Genomic DNA, 15,859 nt, shown 5'->3' on the forward strand with positions numbered 1-15,859 from the left:
ACTAATTTAAACATTTAGTTGCACAAACGGCCGAGAAATTTAGTTATTCCTATATTTACAAAACATTAAATACTATATTTAAATAACAAATACAATATAAAATAATAATAAAAAAAATTATATACATGGGTTCAAATTTAATCTTGTATATATATAAAGTTTTAACAAAACATTGAGGTCGAAAATTTTATTGGGCCAATATCGTTTAAGTACCGCTTATTAAATGGGCTTTAGTGGGCATCGTTCTGGGATGTTGAGGGCTTCGTATCTTGGTGCCGAAGAATTGCTCTGAGAGATTGATTTCTTCTGCAAAATTCGATCGAGAGGGAAACAGTAAAGTGACGAGAGACATCCGTAAATGGCGAACGTAGTAGACGAAGGCTATTCAGCTAAGAAATGGCTTCCACTTGAAGCTAATCCAGATGTTATAAATCAGGTGTTGCTTTTTTACTCCCCAATTTTCCCTTCTGAATCCTCAAAAGCATTCGTCGATTCTCGTCTCCGATCACCGGAAAAAAAAATGGTTTCTTAGAAGGTTTTTTTCAGTGATTGTTCGTATTGGTTTGTACAGTATCTTTGGGGACTTGGTCTTGATCCAGATGAAGCAGAGTGCAATGATGTATTTGGGTTAGACGACGAACTTCTTGAGATGGTTCCAAAGCCTGTTCTTGCTGTACTCTTTCTTTACCCCATCACCAAAAAGGTATCTTCTTTGCAACAATACCATCATCTATGATTCTGAATTCTGATCATATCTTCATTGAAAAAAAAATAAAACCCTTTTTTTTTTTTTTTGTTGCTATGTAGTGTGAAGAAGAAAGAATCCAGCAAGACAAAGAAATCAGGGAAAAGGTGAGTTTTTTTTTTAATCTGATTAACATCTGATTTGGTTTAAGAAAAGGAACCCTTTGTCTCTGTAGTGAAGTTTCGTTAATGGTTTTGTTGTGTGGATGAATGATATTGATAGCTGCATAGTGACAAAGTCTACTTTATGAAACAAACCGTGGATAATGCTTGTGGAACCATTGGTCTTCTTCATGCTATTGGGAATATTACCTCCGAAATCAAACTCTGTGAGTTAGTTATCTCCAGGCTTTCTTTGTGCTTCTTCTTTAATCTAAGGATATGAGTCCTTAATGGGTTATCACTTTCTCCTTTCTTTTTTTTTTAGCTGAGGGATCGTTCTTGGATAGATTCTTCAAATCCACTGCCAATATGAGTCCTATCGAGGTGTTTCTCTATCTTGTCTTTCTCCTATATATTTGATCTTTCTAGTGTGTTTGTGTCTAATGTCTCTATGTAAACTCTGATAGCGTGCAAGGTATCTTGAGAATGACAGTCAAATAGAAGATGCTCATTCTGTAGCTGTTACAGCTGGTGATACACCGGTAACTTCTCCAACTCCCATTAATGCTAATGTATCTGTGGCTTGTTTATTTGGATCTTACATTGGTTGTTTTTACTTTTCCCCATCTTCAGGCTCCAGATGACGTGGACACGCATTTCATCTGTTTAGCTTGTGTAGATGGTAACAAATTTTTATATCAATACCAAAATGAATATACTGAAATCAAACTCACTTCCAAGTTGGCACTAAATTGTGACACTCTGTTACCATATAATGCAGGTGAGCTGTATGAACTTGATGGAGATAGGGCAGGTCCAGTTTCACATGGGGCTTCCTCTCCAGCTACCTTGTTGCAGGTACTGTAAACCCTTCACTCTTTAAGCTTAGACAATACCTATATATAGCTTTGATGTACATCTTTGGTAATATTATTATACACGATTGCAGGACGCAGCAAAAGTGATAAAGAAGATAATCGAGAAGAATCCGGGTTCTCTCAACTTCAATGTGATAGCCATCTCTAAGAAAGCCTGAGAGACTCTTCTCAAGAAGCAAATCTCCCTTAGTCTTGTTTCTGAGTTGATGATTTACTCCGATTCTCTCTTTTTGTACATTCTGAATCTTCAGTTCTTGTTTCAGAATAATGTGGTTGACAATCATTGCCATATTTGTAGATCAATGGAAACAGTAGAACACACATTCGAATCATACTGTCTTTTTAGATTCATATCTTGTATTTCCATGGATAACGCAGACTACACAGTTGCCGATTACTCACGCAATAAGGCCTATAATATCACCACTGTCATGCTTTTCTCTTTGTGAATTTCACCACCTGATTGTTTTCGGCTTTTTTGCACAAGTGCTCGAAACAAATTAAAATCAAATGAGTTTTGAGTACCACCACAACTCGTGATTTTAGGATTGCAAATATCACAATGGGCCAGGCCCGTTAATAGCATAATATGGGCTTGATTCTCGAATGATTCAAGGGTTTAGTACTTCGGAGGCGAAGTGTATGTTGTTTTCTTATAGAAAGATTGATTTCTCTTCTGCAAAAACTTCGATCGAAAGAGACGAAGAAAGATCCGAAGATGGCGACCGCAGTCGAGGGTTCTTCAACTAAGAGATGGCTTCCACTTGAAGCCAACCCAGATGTTATGAATCAGGTATTGCTTCACTCTCCAAATTTTATCCCTTCTGGTTCCGCTAATTACTCCTCCGATCACCGGAATTTCGAAAATTTGGGGAAGAATCTTAGGTTATTGTTAGTAATTCCTTAATCGTATCGTATCGGGGTCTGTACAGTTTCTATGGGGACTTGGTCTAGTCCCAGATGAAGCAGAGTGCAATGATGTGTTTGGCTTAGACGATGAACTTCTTGAGATGGTTCCAAAGCCTGTTCTTGCTGTTCTCTTCCTTTACCCCATCACCAAAAAGGTCTCTCTCTCTCTATTATGTAATTTATCAATTTTGTAAATCCATGTTTGATTCTGTATAATTTTTGATTGAATTTTTGAAACCTTGTTGTGATCTCTGTAGAGTGAAGAAGAGAGAATCGAGCAAGACAAGGAAATCAAGGAAAAGGTTAGTTTGTTGTTACATGAGAAGGAACCTTTGTTTCTGTTAATCTACTTCTCTCATTCTGTGGTTCTTTTGTTGGATGAATGAATTGAATAGGCTCATAGTGATAAAGTCTACTTCATGAAACAAACTGTGGGTAATGCTTGTGGAACCATTGGCCTCCTTCATGCTATTGGGAACATTACCTCTGAAATCAAAATCTGTGAGTTTTGCTCAAACTTTATTATATGTGCTTTTCTTCTTCTTTAATCTGAGGATATGAATAGATATAACATTCTCTCCTTGCTTTTTTTCTTTTAGCTGAGGGATCGTTCCTGGATAAATTCCTTAAATCCACTGCCAACATGACTCCTATGGAGGTGCTTTGTTATCTTCTTCTTTCTATCTTACTATCAATTCTGAGTGTGTTGTTTGCTTTGTGTCTAATGTTTTTCTGGATACTTTGATAGCGTGCAAGGTATCTTGAGAATGACAGTCAGATAGAAGATGCTCATTCTGTAGCTGTTACAGCTGGTGATACACCGGTAACTTCTCACCTCCCATTCATGCTAATGTATCTTGTTCATTTTGGATCTTACATTGGTTTTTACTCTTTTTATTCCATCTTCAGGCTTCAGACGGCGTAGACACGCATTTCATCTGTTTAGCTTGTGTAGAAGGTAACATATTCTCACATTAACACCCAAAGTGAAATCAAACTCACTTCTTAATTGGCACTAATTTATGGAACTCCTCCTTTCATTACCCATACATTTCAGGTGAACTCTATGAACTTGATGGAAGAAAGGCAGGACCAATTTCACACGGTGCTTCCTCTCCAGCTACCCTATTGAAGGTACTATAAAACTCTTGAATCTTTGGAACGTACAATGGTATTTCTTATAAGACAAACTGGTAACACTTGCACGTGTTTGATGTATATATCGTGGGTGATACTAAAATTCGCAGGACGCTACTAAAGTGATAAAGAGTATGATTGAGAAGAATCCGGGTTCACTCAACTTCAATGTGATAGCCATCTCGAAGAGAACCTGAAGCTCTTTTTAAGAAAGCAAAGGTCCTTCTTAGTCTTGTTTTTGAGTTTGTGACGTATTGACCCAGACAGATTTTATATCCTTCGTTTTCTGTTTTTCTACATTCTGAACAATTTACAGTTGATGATCATGGTTTAGACTTTTAGATCAGTATAATACTATATCCATTTACAGAAATTTGTATTATGTTTGATGAAAAGAGGAAAAAAAAATCTTAAATAAAAAAAGGTAACTGATGATGAAAAAAGAAATAACTCAGAATAATATATATTATCCTGAATTATTTCCTCATAAAATTGAAAGCAGTTTATCTTATTCTTACATTTATTTATTTTTATTCTTTTGGTCAATGTTTTAACATTTATTAGTTTCCATGATTCTTGGATTTACATTGCTGTATTAGAGAAAGAAATTTAAACTACTTAATTCTTTGAATATATCTCAATCTTTTTGACACCTTCCAACATATTTGGTACCATATATAAACATTGGAGATCTTACAATTTGGAATGGATTGAGTACAAAACAGATAGACGAAAAAAAGTGATCAGCATGTATCTCCAATACTCAACAATCTTGGCTCTATTCCTCTTGTATCTTGCAGCAACAACTCATGTACGTAACTCTAAATCATTACAAGCAAAAACAATCGAATTTATATTATCATCATCTTGATTCATAATCAATCTGATTAAAATCTCGATTTCATTTTTCGTTTTTGTCACGTATATAGGCAAAGGATGATCAGTTTTTTGAGTGTGTCGACATCTACAAACAACCCTCATTGCAACATCCTTTACTGAAACACCACAAACTCCATGTAATTCTTTTTCTTTTATTTTTTGTTGAATTTTTTCATATATTTGGTGAATTCGTAGTTAAGTTGTTATTATTTTTATTTTTTTTGGTAGATTACAATGAATTCAACAAGGAGAAGTACTATATGTCCGAGAGGGATGGTCCCGATCCAGAAACTTCGAAACAACGTCAACAATTTCAATGCTCAATCTAGAGTAGTAAATGTATTACCGAATATCAGAAACTGTTACTTAATAATTGGTGGTTGTGTTTTTTTTTCTTTTCTTTTTCCAATAGACTAATAGTAATATGCAAATTTGGTCGGGATGTTTTTAGTGGGCGACACTTGACACAAAAGCTGGAAGTAAAAAATACCATGGAGCGAGCGCAGTCATAAGCATACATAAACCAACGTTCCGTGGCAAAGCAACAAGAAGTCAGATTTGGATTGAGAGTAGAGCTCCTCAAGGACTCAACTGCATTATGGTTGGTTGGGCGGTATGTTGTCAGTTTTTTAAAAGTTTATTTAGCTTTATGATTCAGTTTTATATTTTATATATATATATATATATATTACTATTTATTTTACATTTTAAAAACGTGAATATGTACAACCTATTTTGGCTATGCCTCTCATTTTATTTTATTTTATTTTCATTTGTTTTTTAGATCGATCCAGAGTTTTATGGTGATAACAATACTCGTTTCACGACTTATTGGACGGTAATTAAGACTGTGAAAATAATTATGTCAAAATATTAAAGAATATTGTATATATAATTATATATATATATATATATATAGATATGTTTCCATGAAACTAAAAATATATAGTCTGCTCTTGTTTGTTTTGAATATAGAACGATGGATTTCAGAGAACGGGGTGTGCAAATACAGTATGCAAAGGATATATACAACACTCTCCAGAATTGTATCCAGGCAAAACTTTTGACCACGTCTCTGCTTATGGTGGTCACCAAGTAACTGCAAGTCTATCTGTTATTCGGGTAAGTCATTTCATACAATATACCTATCAAAACAACTAATTTTTTTTTTATCAGAATACAAATAAGTTTTCATAACGTTTATAAAAAAAAATATGTCAGGATGGACCTACGGGGAATTGGTTGCTAATGAGTAATGGTGCTCTAGTTGGATATTGGCCTAAGGAACTCTTCTCACATCTAGGACAGGGAGCTGATACAATCCGTTACGGCGCGGGTACCGTTGGTGGTGCTCCGATGGGCAACGGGAAGTTTCCAGATAAATGGAACGATTTAAGTAAGTCATCGTATTTTAAAGACATAAAGTATGTTGATGCCAATTTGAAGAGCACTCCCATCAGTGAGTTGGAGATGGTTGTTAATACGCCAAACCCCAACTGTTATAAGTTGAATTATTTGAAAGATAAACAAACCATTACTTATGGTGGTTCTTGCCCCTAATTATAATTAAATCTCTCTTTATTTATAAATAAATATATATATATATATAACAATTCTCAATATGTGATTGTAATAATTTTCTCATCCCTTGTTTTATCTTTAACAATTAATAAATTGGTTTCCTTGGGTTTTATTTAGATGATTTTGTATGTATCTCATATTGATTTGAGGCATACAAATAGAAGAAATGAAGTATGTGAATACTATTGTAACGCTACGTACAACTTGGTTTTAGATTACTCTTACAGAAACATAGTTCCATTTCTTATCCCCCAAGTTCATGGCCAAACCCGTAGTCTTCATAGAAGTCAATTGGTAGAATTTTGAAAAATAAAATAATAAAATAATTTATAATATTTTCTTTTCGTCCACAATCTTTAGATAAATCAAAAACTATTATTTTTATTTTATGATCAATCAATCAAAAACTATATTCTAAGGCCGTGAATGGTAGCAAGGTAAAGACCGTTTTCAATTTCCTTTTACCAAATCCGCAGACCAAACACCAATCACAAAACAACTTGCTTTTTTGCGTTTTTAAAAAAAAAAAAATTGCAGTTTTGTCCGCTGAATAATAACATGGACCGCTTTTCAGAACAATAATAGTTTTTAACCAGCGATTTTTAGACTGCACTGAATAAAATTATTATTTTATGGTTTTTTTATATATTTTCATAGAAAAAGATAATTAACAAAAAAAACTATTTTTTGTGTTCTACTTTTTCTTTCCTAAGTCACTGGCAGTTATATTTTTCTTTTATTACCCTACTGTTTTTCTTAAACACTTTCACAATAGTTTTGTTTAATATATTTTCAAATTATTTAATACAAAATACACTTTTCAATTATCTAATAGATATAAAATTATAAAAACTAATTTAAATGCTTAATAAATTCAATTTCAATGGAAGCATGTTAACACTAGATTTTACCATATATTTTGATATTATCTAAAATTCATAATTGTATAAAAATGTTTCTTCATTAAAAACAAAAAATAATAATTTATATTTATACTAATTATTAATATATTTTCTAATGTTTTTATTCATGATACTCTGCATGGTTTTTTTTACCATTCAAATTTTTAATTGTGAAGTGCAATATTATTTTTACCAATCAAGTTTTAATTTTACATAAATTTTGGTATTTAAAATTCAGAAATTAAAACTTTATTATTAATGAAAATGAAAATAAAATATAAAGAAATCCGTACCGCTAATTTAATCAATCAAACATTATTTTGTACCGCTTATTTTAGAATAACCACACTTGTTCCGCAAATACATTTGTCCCACACGTACCGCAATTGAACCGTACCGCACTATTAAATTTTTTGTCCCGCACTACTAAATACGCGGTTACCATTCGGACCCTAAAGATGATAAAACATTCCTTTCCTAGCAACATCATCGTTACCATCACTACTCACTATCAAATATATTAATTGATATGCCAAGTATCTACTTTTAAAACCAAAATATAAATAAGATAATTTTGAATTTTATTTTTTTATTTGGAGATCAACTACTGGTTCATTTATTTTAATCACTTAAAAAGATAGGACAGAGTAACAAGAGAAACTAGAGAATTTCTTAGGAATCTTAGACGGTAACTTTTAATTCTCTCTAATATATTGTCAAGACATATTAGATATTTAATGGAAAATAATTAAGCTTAATTTGTTACTAATGTACAGTGTACAGGCATATTTTATATGTCCAAAAGGTTGAGCCTAGATAAGAAGAATGTAGATGTTGAATTTATCCAACAAATATCTGATGATACACAAATCTAATAAAACTAATAATAAAAGAAATGGTAACATGCTGAATAATTACGAGAGAAATGTGGTGTAGTTTCAGACTTTCAGTAATAACAAAAATATAGAAATACATAGAATTTCTTTGTTATTATTGAAATATTTTCATACAATGACGGTTTGAAATAATTTTTCAATATAATTCAATATTTCTAAATCTTTCCAAGAAAATAAAAACACGGAAAATATAGCTTGCAAATATCTTAGAAGAAAATGGCCTCAAGAGTCAAGATTGTATTTTCTCACCTTGTGTACCCCTCCTAATAATATCCCCGTTTGGATATATTCACGAAATCTAAGGAACCAGCTTACAATGTCGCCATCTTGTAAATAAAACATTCAGTGAAAAATCTCTCCATTAAGAATAAATAATCGTAGACTACTCAAAGTCATCGTTGAAACTTGAAAAGGAGAAGCTTGAGTTTACGTCCAAAACTCTTCTAATATTAAAATAAATTATTTTAAGTCAATGTTCTAGTTGAGTTTTTTTTTTGTTAACCTTGAGCAGCAACTCCCACAAGGCCACAACCATAAGATGAAAGAACAGCAGCAGCAGATTCTATTTCCTTTGAAGCACAATGTACTAATGCAAAAACGATCGATGATCCTAGTTAGCAAGTACAGTATATAACTATTTATGGTTGTGTTGGTATTATAATTACTACAATGGAAATTTCAAAAAAAAACAGAAAATCTATTAGCAAAACCAATGCTGAGATTGCTTTTCTCCAGGGACTTGTTCTGCTGGTAATTGTATAACTATATTGATTTGGTTACATTTTTATTTATTAAATAGAATAAAATTGTTGTGGCTGTTAGCTTTCTATCAGATTCTCATGATTGGTCGTATGTATATATCAGTTTGTATTTGATTTTTGATTTAGTATTTAATTAGTTCTGTGACTGTGTCTTTTTCTCCAATAATTGGGTTCGATACTTTTTTATATACACCTGATACAAATACAACTATAACAAATCTAATGTTTACATCAATAATACACCACATAAATTTTTAATTAGTAGACAACATAATATTTTACCATACAATATTTACCGACCAACGAACTAATTAAAAACTGTGGTTACGTTTTTTACTTAAACATTTAACTCAAGATACGACTACTATTTTTTTCCTTGCATTTTTGTAAAACTGCTAATTTGTTTCAGAAAGTCAAAAAAAATTTTATGTGTTTCACTTTTGTGTACATTCATGTATCTTGTCCACAAAATATCTTATTGTACTGTATCTTACCAATTGAGAATATTGAATTTTCTCACAAATGTTATCGTTAATAAAAATTTATCCCACTTGTAATAGGTCTAGTAATAGGAATGATGATTTGTTTTCTAAATGTTATAGTTAGCTTTTTTTTAAAAAAAAATGATTGATCCCACTGGCACTACTGAATGAAATGATTGGAGGGTAGATATATAATAATAATAAACGAATTTCTTATTAACGTTTTCTCTTTTAGAAGAATCATAATAATCCAACAAAGAAAAATCAAAAACTACAAAACCAATAAACTATCGCCACGTGTTACTTCAACGACCTCGCACTTCACCGTCAATCCCTTATCCGTTCCATCACCGGCGGCCACCGTTCTCCTCTTCTTCGGAGCTCCGGCATAAGAAGAAGAACTAGAAACTCTCTTGGACTTGATCCGAACCGGGTCGGGTTCTCCTGAATTAACTCTCAACGGAAAATTCAACAAAGCGCGGGAGCCACGCATCCTAAAAGCAGCTCTGTCGTAAGCCAACGCCGCGTCCTCCGCCGTCTCAAACGTCCCTAACCAAACTCTAGCCCCGTTCTTCGCCGGATCCCTAATCTCCGCCGCAAATTTACCCCACGGCCTTTGCCTCACTCCTCTGTAATGCTTTCCCTTCGCCGCCGCCACCGCAGCAGCAACCGGAAGAACCGGACTCGTCTCTATCTTCGCCGGAACAGAATCCACCGCGAAACTCTCCGTAGTCTCGGTCTTAACCGCCGGAAAAGAGCTGCGATCCTCGTCGGAAGAAGAAGAAGACGGTTCCCAACCGCCGTGAAAAGCGTCGTTAAGGATGCCGTAAACCAACATATCCTCAGAATCGTTTTCCTTCAGCGGCAAGTCTCCCCAGCTCTCGGTGAAGCAAGGATACAACTTCCCGAAGCTAGGGTTCCGTCCGTACACCGGTTTAACGCTGTTACATGTTGTTGTACAAGATTGCTCCCCTGAACTCGTCATCGACTCACTGAGTCGCGCCTCTGTTTCACCAAGTAAGTGTCGCCGTATCGACTCGAGGAAAGCGTAGTCCGATTGAGATTCCGCCGTCATCGACATAAATAATAAGATAGAGATATGTTTATTAAGCTTAAAGAAAAATTCTTGAAAATGTTTTTGTTTTTGTATCTTTGGGTTCTTGTTCTTGTTGAGATTTCGAAGTGTCCGGTGTGAATGAGAATAAAAGGAGGTTTGGTTATATTTATATAGAGAGATTAAATGGAAAAAAAAAAAGGTTCATGAACCTGGAAAATTTTGAATATTGACAAGACTAGTTATATTATAAATTAAGGCGTATAGTGGATATTAAAAAAAGTTGAAAATATGAAAGTAATGGAATTTTCATAATAGCTATGAAGGTTCGTGAATTAAACACGTGCGTTTTATCCATATAAGACACACATAAATTGAAGTAGCCGTCAAGGATGATGTCACGCAATCTATGGAAGCAATTTTGTGATTGGTCTCGTGTCTCTCAACTTGTCTTTCTTTGGATTTTTTTTTTGGTCTTTAGATGACTTTATTATAGCGGTTGGTCTTCTTCTTTTGTTTCTTCCCAACTTGAACCGCCGGTTTACGGATAACAAATACTATGTGCCAAAAGTTTTGTTTATAAAACTAGGTTTTTACAATCCATACTAAATTCTAGTGAAGTTTTGTTTAATAATGTTGTTGTATAGATGGCAAGTATATAATAGACAAAAAACTAATTAATTCATCTTATTCTTTTGGAGTTGGAGCAGGGAGAAGAATAAGAACAAATACGTTCTAAATGTTTTGTAAGAATTAGGAATTTAGGGATTTGGTTTAGTGATCACTTTAAAGCAAAGACTATTGATCACACTCCTTATGGTTCGCTTGAAACAAAGAATGCAGCTTATTCATCATCAATCATCATTCATGTGGGGTTTTACGGTTATGCAAGAGGATTGAGTCAATATATCACGTGAAGCCACTAATCTTTGAAGTACGAATTGAACTAGTAGCTTACTAATTAGAGAGGTTCTGACAACAACTCCAGTGAAAATAGTATGTTGTTTGAACTTTGAACCTTCTTTTTTTTTTTTTTTTGGACAAAAAAAAACTTTGAACCTTTTGTTAAGAAAATATGTAATTATGTTTTGAGTGTATAGACTAGACAAAAATTCGAATTTTTATTATAAGCTATATCGAAAAGAAAAATCGTCAATATATACCCTCACTAGACAAAAGAAAAAAGATATATTTATTTCATGTCGATCTTTAAAAGCTGAAAGTGAACGAGTGGGTCTCTCGCTTTTGTCAACTTGCAATAAAGAGGAGACTCCTTCGAGGAAGGATGGCATATGATGTTTTTGTCTATGTTACTCAATTGCACGGATTCTATTGGTTTGAAATCACATCAAGCTCCATATTCTTATCGTTGTTGGGAAATCTAACTGGAGATCTTAGCTCTTAAAAATTAACATTCTTGGAGTTTTAGTTCAACGTTAGTAGCACAATGGAACAATCAATTTTTTAAAAATAAGATAAATATATAACAACTTAGACTTACGAGAAACAAGTTTAATACATCAACTGTTTTTTAGAAAGAAATGTAAAACATATATTGTTTTGAGTTACATGGCTCATGAAGAATTGTTGTATTTTATTTATTAGTGACGTACATTTATTTTCTGGGTATATTTGATATTTTAGAATAAGTAAAAGGTTGATTTCAAAATAAACATTTCTTATATTAATTACTAGATTTTAAGTTCAATCCGAACTCTTATAATTAGTCAAATGCATTGGATTACAAACTTGTATAAGTCAAATATTGAGATATTTGTAATTTTATTTACTTTATTTATTTAAAAATTATTATATTCAGTTGGAATTTAATTAATCAAAAATATTTTATTTTAGAATTTAATCAATCAAAATTAGTTGTTGTGAAAGTAAACATCTGTTAATATGTATATTACTTTGTAGTTTATATAACATTATTTAAATTTTATCCACCAATTTGAAATTAGTTAGTTTCACCCAAAACCTCTTAGCTATTAAAAAAAATAGTTAGTTTTGTATATGAGTGTGAGGGTTAGTGTTTGTTTTAACTCTTTTTATATAACATTAAGTTTTAAGATATTTTTTTTTGCTTTTAGACCAACCCGCAAAAATATATAAGTGTACTAATATTAACCCTAATTCTCATCACATAATTGTGATTTTTTCAGTCTAGGTTTAGACATGTGGATAAATAAAAATTTTCCATAAAGTATTGTTGCTTATTTAGTATTGTGCGTATGTTAAATTGCTAAAATCGGTATTTACACAGATTTTAGTTTATTATCACAAAGTTAGTAAAATTGTTGATATTACTCATATATGACTAAATTTGATGTACTCGGTATTTAAAGTGTGTAACAGGACATATATTTATATTTGAGATCATAACTCTATGAGTGACACATTTTTTTAGTCAAAAAACATACGTCATTTGTGGAGGTTAAAATAAAATACATATAAAATCATACATTGTTAGTTTATTTTCTGTTTTTATCCATGACATCAATGGCTCAATCCATTTTAAACAACTTATAAAAATAAAACATGTATCATGTAAAATCATATAGTATTTTGCAATATCTTTGGAAATAAATTTGCCAAACAAATTATGGAAAATCGACATTGAAAAAGGTAAGAAATTATAGTTTCTTTTTCACTAAAATATTTAAAATTTATAATTAAAAACAAAAACAGAAATTGATTTTGTTCATATATTTTAGGAAAACAAGTATTCCCGATTTTTGCTTAATTGTTTTAATTATTATTATTTTATTATTTTTAATTACAATGGCATGAGATGTAAATATTTCTCAACTCCAAAATTTCTTTGCTAAAACTGATGCAAAAATGTTAATATAGATAGACTTATCTATATTGTTGATTTAGTTTTAAAAATTAGTTAACTCATCTAGCTTTGCTGAATATGATTTGTTTAAAAATCAATATTTCAGAGTTGTATAAAAGAATCAAGATGCTAACAAAGATTATTCCAAACTATAAAAATAATTTGTTTTTAATTAAAAACAAAAAGAAAACGTAAAATAAAAATAAAAAACGAGGCCGACATGTTCAGCACCAACGACAACAACCCAATGACACATTATCTTTATGTTTTATAGTCACGGGCAACCAACCCCAATTGCTACTGAAATCAAAAGAATATAAAAACTGATCACTAATTCAAAATTTGCCTAAGGATATATACATATAATCAACTATCAACATAAATGAAATCAAAATTTCCGAAGGCCTCTATTCTAAGTTTGTAGGCACGGCAAGAGATGATTTATGGAGTAAAGCTAGAGCACCTACCATTGTTCAGATTAGTGACAAAAGAGTTTAATTTTTATATAAATCGTAGTCAGTACTATTGTCCAATTAAATTCATCTGGGCTAACATCGTCTTCAAAAGATAATGAAAATTCAAGATTGTGATGTGTCGGTTTCATTGTTAAAACGTCTCCAAAACTCATAGATTTATAGATTTATTTGGTTTTATATCTTCTTATAATTAAAAGAGCAGTACATTTTTAGATATGTCAGAAATTATCTAAGTATTTATACAGATTGCCACTCAATTTTACGAAAACGAAAACGTTTCTCGAAATTCAGAAGGGTACAATCGTCAGAACAAATGGAAATTCGATTACCCGACCTGCATGTTTCAATGGATCCGTTTTAAAAACACGCGGATCCTATAACTTTTTTGAGTTTGTCTTTCTAAAAGATAAATTTTATTTGACCTAATTTAATTTCTTTTCTCTCCCCTGTTAATCTTTGACAGTCGCCGCCCTAAAGAAGAAGAAGATGTCTTTCATGATCAATCTACTAAGCTTCGCTTCGAAGCTGATGAGAAGATATTGAATTTGGATTTCAAGGAAGAGAAGTTGGCTATTGGAAATTATGTAAGTTGGTGTGCGAGTTGTGTGTATAATTGCAGTTTTAGAATGATGCAATTTGCAAATAAGGATTATGTACATGTTGTTTACTTCTGGATTTTTTTCTAATTTCTTCTTCAGGATGATGTCTTTGTTCTACAGCGTTAGAATCAGAAACTGGTCCAACAATTAGACGTGTAGAAGAAACAGTTGTACAATGTTGAAACCAAGATCCAACAGTTGTTCGATGTTGGAATCAGGTCAGCAATTACTTGGTTTTCCGGTGGTCGTGTTCCTTTCTGTCTTTGTAAAACGACCAATTGCATTGTTTAATGTTTAGCCTAGAGGGTCTATCGTTTTATTTGTGTTTTTTGACATATGAAACAAGTTGTTGGCTTTGGGGAATACGTCAAAGAAGTCTATGTCTCTTACGAGTAGGTTATATATGAAACCGTGGTACATTAATCCATTACACCACTCAAATCCTAATCGACGAAAAATCTAAACTTGACTGTATAAAATGTAATCAGACATGTGTTTTGCATTTCTGCTGCAAAATTCACAGAGAAGAGCAGAGAGAAGAGCGGAGATGACAGGAGAAAAAGCAGCAAATTAAAGAGGAGATGGAGAGAATACAGTCTTTGTAAAATGTGTATTAAATTATTGGATTTTCAGTCTCTTTAGTTTTCTCTGTCTCCCTCTCTTTTTGCTTTGCATATGGAGCGTGAACCATAATTTTTTATTTCGGACTTTGAATCAAATCCTATATCAAAACATATATATTAAGTGTAATCTTAATTGTGGAAAAAAAAGTGTAATCTTAATTTACAAAATCACAAGTTAATATATCTTTAAAAACCTTTCTCATATTTTTGTATTCTAATCACATTTCCATATATATATATATATATATATATATAAGTAATAAATATTTAATTCACAAAAAGCCACAAAACTATAGAAAATAAAATTCTATAACATATAATATATATATATATGAATTATAAAATGTCATACCAAAAATGAAAGAAAATTAGGTCAGAATATATATATATATATATATATATATATATACATATATGTTTGTAAATTGAATAAACTACATAAAATATTAATAAAGCAGATATGTCAGATCGGATAATAATTTGGCGGTAACGGGTCGAGTAACAGAACCGATGGTAAGAAAATAAGTACTCAATAATGTATCATTTACCTACGACTAATAGAATTACAATACTTACTCGACTTATTGCTGCCCTTATTTTTAAAACGGGTCAAATACGACTAACAAGTATGTGATGTAAACTACTACACCTACAAATCATCTTAGTATATTAATATAAATTAACACATTTAATTTGCTATAAATTAAAAAATGTTTTGCGGTACACCGCGGGTTAAAACTTATATTACATTAATAAGTTTATATATTATATCCGATATGCACAAACAATATATATATATATATATATATATATATATATTAATTTTTATACATATAAGTTATACTTAATTTGTAACCTAATTTATAAAAAATAATTACGCTTCATCCTATATGGTGTACCGCGGGTTTAAACCTAGTAACGATTGAATTTTGTCCAAAAAATATATATATAACGACTAAACAAGATTTTCTATCAATTAGAACCCAATTAGAAT

General features: G+C 31.7%; 4 protein-coding genes across 4 annotated transcripts; 3 read left to right on the forward strand and 1 right to left on the reverse strand.

The window, feature by feature from the left end:
• On the forward strand, positions 264–2,075 carry LOC104718585 (ubiquitin carboxyl-terminal hydrolase 3-like). The gene is made up of 9 exons (XM_010436351.2): positions 264–436; positions 572–703; positions 808–852; positions 968–1,073; positions 1,172–1,230; positions 1,314–1,388; positions 1,480–1,528; positions 1,628–1,704; positions 1,796–2,075. The coding sequence occupies exons 1-9, from the start codon at positions 359–361 to the stop codon at positions 1,880–1,882; spliced, it is 708 nt and encodes a 235-aa protein (XP_010434653.1). The 5' UTR covers positions 264–358; the 3' UTR covers positions 1,883–2,075.
• Positions 2,369–4,143, forward strand: LOC104718586 (ubiquitin carboxyl-terminal hydrolase 3-like). Its single transcript, XM_010436352.2, has 9 exons — positions 2,369–2,517; positions 2,657–2,788; positions 2,891–2,935; positions 3,029–3,134; positions 3,233–3,291; positions 3,382–3,456; positions 3,543–3,591; positions 3,691–3,767; positions 3,881–4,143. The coding sequence occupies exons 1-9, from the start codon at positions 2,443–2,445 to the stop codon at positions 3,965–3,967; spliced, it is 705 nt and encodes a 234-aa protein (XP_010434654.1). The 5' UTR covers positions 2,369–2,442; the 3' UTR covers positions 3,968–4,143.
• Positions 4,495–6,312, forward strand: LOC104718588. Its single transcript, XM_010436353.1, has 7 exons — positions 4,495–4,581; positions 4,700–4,786; positions 4,878–4,988; positions 5,101–5,262; positions 5,434–5,487; positions 5,625–5,771; positions 5,871–6,312. Exons 1-7 carry the CDS (start codon positions 4,519–4,521, stop codon positions 6,207–6,209), a joined length of 963 nt encoding a protein of 320 aa, XP_010434655.1. The 5' UTR covers positions 4,495–4,518; the 3' UTR covers positions 6,210–6,312.
• Positions 9,462–10,501, reverse strand: LOC104718589 (ethylene-responsive transcription factor 1A-like). The gene has a single exon (XM_010436354.2). The coding sequence runs from the start codon at positions 10,350–10,352 to the stop codon at positions 9,543–9,545; it is 810 nt and encodes a 269-aa protein (XP_010434656.1). The 5' UTR covers positions 10,353–10,501; the 3' UTR covers positions 9,462–9,542.

This window comes from Camelina sativa, chromosome 10, assembly GCF_000633955.1.
Source record: "Camelina sativa cultivar DH55 chromosome 10, Cs, whole genome shotgun sequence".
NCBI classification, from domain to species: Eukaryota; Viridiplantae; Streptophyta; class Magnoliopsida; order Brassicales; family Brassicaceae; genus Camelina; species Camelina sativa.